Here is a 9,344-nt window from a genome sequence, read left to right as displayed (position 1 = left end):
ACTTACATAAATAAATTAAGACATTATAGAATATATCTTTAGCCAATAATAAAAAAAAAAAAAAAAAGAAAGGACATCATAGAAAATGTAGAAAATCTACTCCTTCGCTCACAGTCCACGTCGGTCGAGATATTTATGAAACAAAACGACGTCTATCCTCTGTTTCTAAGTAGAATGACATGTTCACCAATTATATAAAGGCTCCTTCCTGCGTACAGTATATTCTTACAGCCATTCGCATCTTCTAAATTTCGCAAAATAGGGCATATAAACGAGTCAGCAAATATTCTTTTGTACATTCGACGCTAGGAGCCTCTGAAAAATAACGTCTTTACAAAGGCGGCATCTATATTATAGCACCACCTATTCCTCTGCTCAGGCTCACATTTGATACCTATACAAATGGAAGTATTATTTATGCATTCCAGTTAAGAAAAAATGAGAACCTTCTTGTATTAGGCATGGTAAAATACCAAAGAAGAGAAGCTATTTTCTTATGTGATCCTCCTTCTGCTGTTGAATGATAGTGAAACAGGATGCAGATGAGTTTTAATTTAAATCTGGAAGTTCTAAAGGACGGTATTAAATATATGTATTATTCATAGGTGGTACTGCAGAGCAGAACGAGCGACCGTTTCGATCACACTCTACTATCATGGACAGTCTGCATTTTTCTTTTTTGCTTTCTTTTCGGGAAAATCCTATCACATTTGGCTCGTCTAATTTCAGCCCTCTACAAGCATTAAGGTGAAGTGAAGATTGAAAACCTTGTTGCAGTGCTTCGCTAATTGAAACTGCCAAGTGTGCAAGACGGAAGCGGAAACACACGTAGCGCAATGGGGGGATTTTGTTTACCATGAGGCCTTTGTGACTGAGCGGGGCAGTCATGAGAAACCTGTCGGAGGCTTCTTTCTGCCTCACGCGTGTGTTATGACTCGCAGAAATAGACAGTTATGAGCATAAATAATTATTATTGCAGCAGGAGAGTGCGGCATTCAGTGAAATAAGCGAAATAATGCGAACTAAGGTGGGCCTTAATGATTACCACACCTGTATCTCCAGTGGCGAAGTTTCCGCTGCTGTAGGGAGAAATACCAGGGGGGATTCATCCTAACACACCAGGAGAACAGGGGACTACCACAAGTGCCACAACTACCACAATCACGACTCCAGAAAAAGAAGAAAAACACTTGTCCGTGTCGTTAAAATAATAATTGGTTACTAAATTACACAAACTACTGTTCTTGTTTTGACTTCTCCCATAAAACAAATTATGAAATCTTGTTGTTCATGAAAGCACTTCTGTGTAAATAGGTAGCTAAAACGAAAAGAGTGGAAAACTAAAATGAAGCCCCCCGGGGAAGAATTGTTTAGGTAAGGATGGCCAGAATTCTATGCAGACCGACAGAAAAAAAAGAGAGAAAAATAACGAGTTGGGAACTACTACGGGAAGGCGATCCACTAAAGCGAAAAAGTGCAGCTTATGGTTATAATATATATATAGAAACAGATACAAAAAAGGAAGCTACATGCATGCGTGCCTTTATTTACTTATTTTCCAATTTCTTCATGACAAAAGAATATTGATAATACGATTAAGTCATGGGAAACACTATGCTTCCGGGTTTTATTAACCATTTATGACAAAAAAATGTGGCAGTCCCATGACGTGAGGGGGAAAGCTTCTGTAAATTTCTCCCCCAAAATACTGTAGTGTGCATATAGCGACTTCACATTGGTGAAATTATTTTACACACATTGTTCATGAAACGTTCTGTATATTCTTCCATGATTATGTTTTGCGGACCATGAATACCCTTGTCTGCCCCGTATTGATGTCATCTCACGGACACCATCATTCTGCCCAGTTCGCATGACAAGGACACCATCCCTTATTATGGATCGCCTCACTTCGGCACCCTCCTGGAGTGGTCTCCTGGCGTGTCCTCTATTTCTGTTTCTATCTTCATTTCTATATTTGTTCTTAATGGACTTCTTAATTCTTTGTAACTTACCTCCAAGGTAGATGATTAAGATAGTGGACAAAACGAGAAAAAACAAATAAGCCATCGAAGAACCTACGGCCGTTATTACTTTCGCATATATAAGCATTCCCAAAAGTGGAGTGAAACACTTTAATATGGAAGTAGCGATTCCTAATCTGTCACATGAGGATTCCTCCTTTTTAGAAGATTTACTATTGCCCTTCGCGTGATCAAGAAGGGAGCGAAGTGGTTGGTTCCTGATTCTTTCTTCGATGTCTTCAAGAAAGTTGTTTATCAAATTGGATGATTCGTCGTCCTCTTTAAATTCACTCCCTGTCTCTCCAGAGGACTTCCCTCCGTATGGGACCCCTGACATTTTACGATTCTGGTAATCTCTTTGCGTTTGCGACCTCCCAGGGGACGGTCCAGGGTGCATATCTTCTTCGCTGCTGTCAGTGTTGCTTGCCCCTTTCATCGCATTTCTGAAATTGTATTTTACACGTTTTCCTGCTGCTTCTTGAAATCTCCGTCCGGATTCCTCCCGGTTTTAATAGGTCTGGGACTGTTCCTCGTGGTGGTAGTACGCAAATTTTTGCCTTCCTTCAATGGCGTGTGTTTCAGAAGGGTAATAACTCCTTCTCTGATAACATTTGTCGTCTTCATTCTCATTGTTATCATCCTCATGGTCACGATCCTGATGGTCACTGTCCTTCCTGTCATACATCCCATCATGGTTATCGTAATCCTCTCCTTGACCGAACGAGTAGAATATTCCTTTAGACTCCTTTTTATTCCTGATGCCTTTAAAATTATCCGTGGTGAATTCTTTATATTCGTTAGCAAATAAGTTCATATTTTTCTTGATGCTGCCAATATTGACGTCGGCACATTCTTCTTCTATGGTGTATTCGTCATACTCATTTTTGACGCTTGTGAAAAGCTCATCTCCTGCCAAGTCTATCGGAATTTTTTCAGTCATTCGTTTGTATATTGCTTTCTCGGGCACATCTAACTCTGATTTTAGCATTCTGCCGGCTGGGAGATGGCGAAGTTCAACCCCAGGGGTGTCCTGCATAGGGTGACAAAAGGAAGGAAATGAACAAAATGAATGAAATGAAGGGAATAAACGGAATGCGCTGAATTAACTAAATGAACGGAATGAAGGCGATTCCATGTTTACAGAGATGCATAATTATAGGAAGGGGGGGAGTATTTTCCAATGCGGAGACTCATCCGCCTGCATAGCGACATGTTTCATTTGCGAGCTCTGCTGGGCGTCACATTTTTATCCGCGTAATGCCAGGTTTCAACAGGGAGTGCTGCCACCAGAGTTATAATAGATCGTGCTGACATATTGATTTTATTTTATTTATTTAGTTATTAAGTTATTTCATTTTACCTTATTTTTTTTGTTCCTACTTTATTCTGTTCTATTTTTTTTTTTGCTTTATTGTACTTTACTCCGTTTTATTCTATTCTATTTTATGCTATTTTTATTTCCTGTTGTGTTGGAAAAAAATATTCTTCATGAACTTTTTAGGAAAAAAATTAAAAGCTAAATAAAGGCACACATACCTGGACATAATCCTTTCCTAAATTATTTAATGAAGTTCGGCTGCTCCTTTTTTCTTTTCTTTTTTCTCCTTTGCCACTATTTCCTTAGCTATAAATTCCCAAAAATTGTATAGATGCTTCTGCAATTAGATCTAATAATTCAATAGTTATTACTATAACACTTCATGAAATTAAAGATTCCTCACGAAGTAATTTAGCAGGAGTAAGCAATAATCGGGTTGCACCTACATATGCCCCGATATAATACAGAAATGTGCCCCTTCCTATGTGCCTGTTTCTATTCATGCATACTATCCATCATAACAATTTAATTATAACTTATTCATCAATAAGTAACATGCAGTATCTCTATAAGTAAGGAGAGTTACACACTCTTGCATCCATGAATTGGCGATGAATATACTCAGATATTGACATAATTCTTTAGGCATCCTCTGAGAAAATATAAAAGGTACTGTTAAGGAATTACTAGTTAGTTGAGTATTTCTTTTTTTGGACATGAATAATACAGCTTAAATATCACTACCGCAATAACTTGGCCTCCCTTGTTGTTCTTGGGGATTGTCATATAATTGAAATCGAACACTTCTCCTCAATGGAAAGGATTCATTGTGGAAATATTCAGTTCTATGTAACAGTATTCTGAATCTATTCAATATTGAAGTATGCTTTTCATTTAAGACATTGAATTATGGCAGAATGAATCAATGTGTGCATTATTAGATAATATAAACATTTATCACAATGTTACAAGGTTTCCACACTTTTCCTTATATATACGGCATTAGGAGGCATGGAAGAAAAAGAACAATGCAAGCATATGTAAAGGAATATTTAAAATATTCATAAGAAGACAGTACATAATAAGAACTATTCTACACCACATATGCTACCTTATTGTCCTACACTTCTCAAAAGGAAGAGGGACCATGAGTAAGGTCTTGTGCTTAGATTGTAACAATGGCAGGATTAGCGGAAATATTTCAGGAAGGAAAAGACATACACAAATAATCCCATCCTTGACTGTACCAATTACACGGGCAAGTTACTCTCTATATAAATCGTGGCAGCGAAATCCACAGTAAAATGATAAAACAGTGATAAATCCCCGCATTATAGCATTACGCTGTTACACGGATAGTAACAGATGTACCATAGGAATGGCAGCACAGGATAATCATGCATTAGAATCAGATGAAAATACATAAAGAACCTATAGGTCTCGGTTATATATTTAAACAGGCATCGGAGTTCAATCCATAAACATGTGTTATATTATATAGAGGGTATTTACTTCATGACTATGACTTTCCCCGCGTCTGAGGAAATTACGCGCATTATAAGACTGACATTTTTAATGCGCAAGTTATTCGAGGCACAGATTGCATAATAATGTAAAAATATAAAGGAAGCGCATACCCACCCAAAAATTGCATGAATGGATAGATGAAAGATATTTCACATTATTGCGGTGAGAATCAGAATAAATGGTTACAGGAATGTGAGGAATACATACACTAATACATGGGAAATAAACACAGTCACACGAATGATATGATTCGTTGGATATATTAAAATTTATTTTATATGCGTTGCCAGGGACCATACGACAAAGAGATCATGAAGCCAGAAAGCTGATATCGAGAGTAGACGCACTAAGACTGACCATAGATAACGATGCCGAGTCAATTCATCCCTCACCATCAAATTCTCTTGCTCCCGCGGAGTTATTGATTCCATATCTTATGGCATAGGAGGACTTATATGCTGTGGAAATGTAGGAATAAATTTGAAACTATGACAGGGTACGCGCATTTGCATATATAGCACGATTGAGGCCGAGTTATCCATACTGGAAACTTGCGGTTGAAAAGAAGGATAGTCCAAATGGACGAATGAGTCAGATGTGGATGTGATTTGCAGAAAATTCTTTAAAACAGAACATAAAATGATAGCACAATATAATTGACGTTGCTGCCCCCAATGTAGCTGGATGGCTGCAAATGGTAATTCCTTCGATACATTCTTGTGCATATACACGCCAAGCTCAGGTGTAAAATTCGCAAATAGATCTGTTCCTGTACAATCTCCTTTTTTTCTTTTTTTTCAGTTTAATTTTATGTACGAATATTCGTCCACTTCTTTTTTTTTTTCTGTCATATTAAGTGAATTCACTCTTGTTAAAATTATATATAATTCTGTTCTTCCCCGCTATTTTTTTTTTCTCTAACATAGGACTTGAAAATGAATATGCATTATTCTGCCGCTCAGGCCTGAGGAACACTGCGTATATGAATCATTCTCTATATAGTCGCTTTGCTACCTCCGCGATGCATTCCATAAAACACGTGGAGAAAGAGGAGCAACAGCATATGGATAATACAGTTGCTGCCTTTTTTTTATAGGGCAAAGCACATCACACAAGGGCGCACGTCTCGGAAACTATGTAGTCACAATAACACCTTCAGGAAATTTGATATCTGGCTTCCAAGACGAGAGTGGGAAACCGTAACGAATGTATTCACAGGAGGCGCTCACACGATATAACCTGCGCAGAATCCACAGAATGTAGGAAATAGAAAATTAGGAAATTTTCCCATTTAATTAAAGTAAAAAAGAAAAAAAAAAAGAAACAAAGGAACGAACGCGTCACGATCCCTACATTAAGAGAGGCGTCATTTTCTTCTATTCTTACGATGAGCAAATAAAAAAGAAAAAAAAAAAAACAAATTCATGTGAGTAAAGCAATGCAGAAAATTGCAGTCGCAATCCCTCAAATCGAGGGAATTAGGAATGAACGGAAAGGAACACAATTTCCCTGACAAACCTTTGACCAGTAGTGACCCATCGTGTCAAGATAGATACCCATATAAATAGGATGTCAATTATGACGAGAAAAAACACCGTACACGGACTGTAAGGACACCTAGCAGGATACTTTTCCCGTAGTTTACAACAAACAATTCCTTATATTTTTACAAAAACAAAATAGGTTTTAAGGAATGTGTTAAAATTTAAAAAAAAAAATAAATCGGTTTCAAATGATTATATACTTTCATGTATAAAATAACAGACAGATATCATGGGATATTTCATCCTAGTGCAATAAATACAAGGGTACATTTTGTAATTGACGCCATACCCCTCAATACAAAGGGAAAAAACTTCAACACAACAATTAATATATGTAGGCAACTCCGTACTTACATATATTTCTTCCCGGCTGTCAACAATCGGGTATATTTTAAAAGAGACTGAGGTTCCTAATAAACTCCTTCGTTATCTGATTGGGAATTCGCCCCCCTCAACATTTCTCCAGATATGTCACTGGAAGTGCTTTCCACTGTTTCCACTCTGCCTTTTTGGCGTTGATTCCCTCTCTGTGATGATTCTCTCAGGTACTGTCCTCTCTTAATCTGTTTAGACCTTGTTCCTTTATATATCGTTACTCGTTTTTGCATGCTTCCTTCTATCCGTATGTTCACGTTTGTTGATACTACTCAGTCATGCATATGGTTGTATCTTATATATTTCTTCCTCTTTCGAAATGGAAAATTGTGCGAGAGTTCAGATTGCCCCCAATGTATAGATTATTTTACGATTATCCTTGTTATTTTTCTTTGCTTCGTTTTTTTCCCCAAAAGGACCATTCGTTGGAATTTTATGAGTATTAGTATCCTGCTGTCAAAGTTATTCCTGAAACATCAATGTTATTATTGCCATTGATATTCCAGGAACAACAATACTTCGCATATAATAGTACTATGGGGATATGCCTTCGGCTTATGGGATGCCAATCCAGATAGATCCGTGGACTCCACATAACTGTGCTGTTCTTATAATAGAGTCGGGATTTTAACCGCCTCAAAAATTAAGTACTGAGGATGAAAACACATCTGTGTAGTATACACAATGGTCCTCTTCAAATAATAAAATGCCAAATGCTCCATCCACTCTATAATAATATTCGGGGCAGATACTTTCAGTTAACGACGTAGTACTGGCGGGATATTCTTGCGGTTAACACAATAGTATTCCTTTTATGAAAGCATTACAGGTACATTCAAAACCTTGAAAGGATAGTACGGCTTGGGCGGTGGTACACTATGAATAGATGTATCCCAGGTACATCAGTACTCTTCAAATTATAATATTGGAGCGGCAAGTGTGGTCCTTTAATTGTGGTACTCTCGGGATATCAGTACCCTAAATAGAATAGTACTCTAGGCACACCTGTACATTTCACACAGTTCTATTGTTATCGTAGTACTACAGCAAATAAAATAGTACAAGAGGCATATCCGTAGGTTTTACACAAAGGTGTTACACTTGATGGGTTCGGTTAATACGAATGTGTTGCTGACCATCAGTACTGCTCACACAATTTTAATTATGACTGAGGAAAACTCTTTAAATAATAGTTCTCCACAAACACTAGTATTCTTCACTAAGTAGTGTTCTTCAAATTATGGCACTTCGAACGTTAAATTTAGAAGGCTTCACAGAAGGGACTCCAGGGACATCTACACTTTCCATGAAATAATACTCTTAAGAAATGCTTCCTTTCCCCATACCTTAGTATGATTCATTTAACGTTACTTCTTCTATATTAGTAATCTAAGAAGATACATACACTTCACACAATTACGGTCTCCATATAATAGAAGCGTCAATCTCAACTGCTTCATATAAAAGTATTGCAGACTCAGCCGTACAGGTTGCACAATTAGGCTCTGCATATACCATTTCTTCACGCAGGTGGGTTTTCTTCAAGCAATAGTGCTTTTCAATTAGAAGAACCCGAATTCCTAAACGCTCTTTATAATAATACTCAGGTCACATGTATCCAATAAAAAGAATAATACCCTAGGCTTATCTGTACCCTTCATACAATAGTATTGCATCCTATCGGTACATTTCACACACCTATAATCTTGGGAGAGCCATACTTTTCAAATGATGGTGCTCCAGACAGATCATTTTCCTTCATCCACGTTGTCTGATTCAAATAATAACAGGCGCTAATTTCAAATTAGGAAGCCCTTATATAACAGCAATCATGGGGCATAGCACACTATTGACAGTAGTCCTCCTGCGGGGCCGGTACTTCCGGCATCTAGCTGCTTCTGGAACGATACAGGTGTTCGCAAAATGGTACAGTTGAAATATCGACACTCCTGGTACATCCGTGCAGTTAGGAGCCTGAGGCTTCTTCCACAATATAGCCATTAACCCTTCACATAACAATACTTCATAGAGATCCGTACTCTTCCAACAGTTTTGCTATCGAAGAAATAGCACACTTAGACGTAAACGCTGAACCTTCATTTCATACATCCGTACTTGTCAAATAAGAACACTACTGGGACATGGGGACTCTTCAAATAACAGTCCCCCAGGACATTCGTACATTTTATATAGTACCGCATTCCCAATATCGGTGCACTTCACAGAATGGTACTCCGTATATACCCGCGCCTCTTACATTGTATCACTGCAGGTATATCAATGTTGTTCAAATAAATGTACTCCGGGTGGCCTCTAACGCTCCAACGATTCGATTCTTTGTACAATACCAATATAATCCCTGAACCTATATATAATACTCTTGGTATAGTTGCAGTCTTCAGGACCTCTGATACTTTACGGACATCTGCGTAGTACATACAATTGTTATCTTCATATAATACAACACCAGGTATATCTGTGGACTTCAAAGAGTAGTGTCATTCATATACCAATAGTCCTGGGAGGCACGTAAACTAAAAACAATCCTACTCCATG

General features: G+C 37.8%; 2 protein-coding genes across 2 annotated transcripts; both read right to left on the bottom strand.

Moving 5' to 3' along the window:
* Positions 1 to 1,749: 1,749 nt before the first annotated feature.
* On the bottom strand, positions 1,750 to 2,460 carry C922_05628 (hypothetical protein; the record flags this gene model as incomplete). Its single annotated transcript, XM_008821199.1, has 1 exon — positions 1,750 to 2,460. The coding sequence occupies one exon, from the start codon at positions 2,458 to 2,460 to the stop codon at positions 1,750 to 1,752; it is 711 nt and encodes a 236-aa protein (XP_008819421.1).
* Positions 2,461 to 2,532: 72 nt separating this feature from the next.
* On the bottom strand, positions 2,533 to 3,012 carry C922_05627 (hypothetical protein; the record flags this gene model as incomplete). Its single annotated transcript, XM_008821198.1, has 1 exon — positions 2,533 to 3,012. One exon carries the CDS (start codon positions 3,010 to 3,012, stop codon positions 2,533 to 2,535), a length of 480 nt encoding a protein of 159 aa, XP_008819420.1.
* Between the last annotated feature and the right edge of the window lie 6,332 nt (positions 3,013 to 9,344).

This window comes from Plasmodium inui (assembly GCF_000524495.1).
Source record: "Plasmodium inui San Antonio 1 unplaced genomic scaffold supercont1.115, whole genome shotgun sequence".
Lineage (NCBI taxonomy): Eukaryota > Apicomplexa > Aconoidasida > Haemosporida > Plasmodiidae > Plasmodium > Plasmodium inui.
Note: the sequence above shows the minus strand (reverse complement) of the source record. Positions and strands in the feature narration are given on the sequence as shown.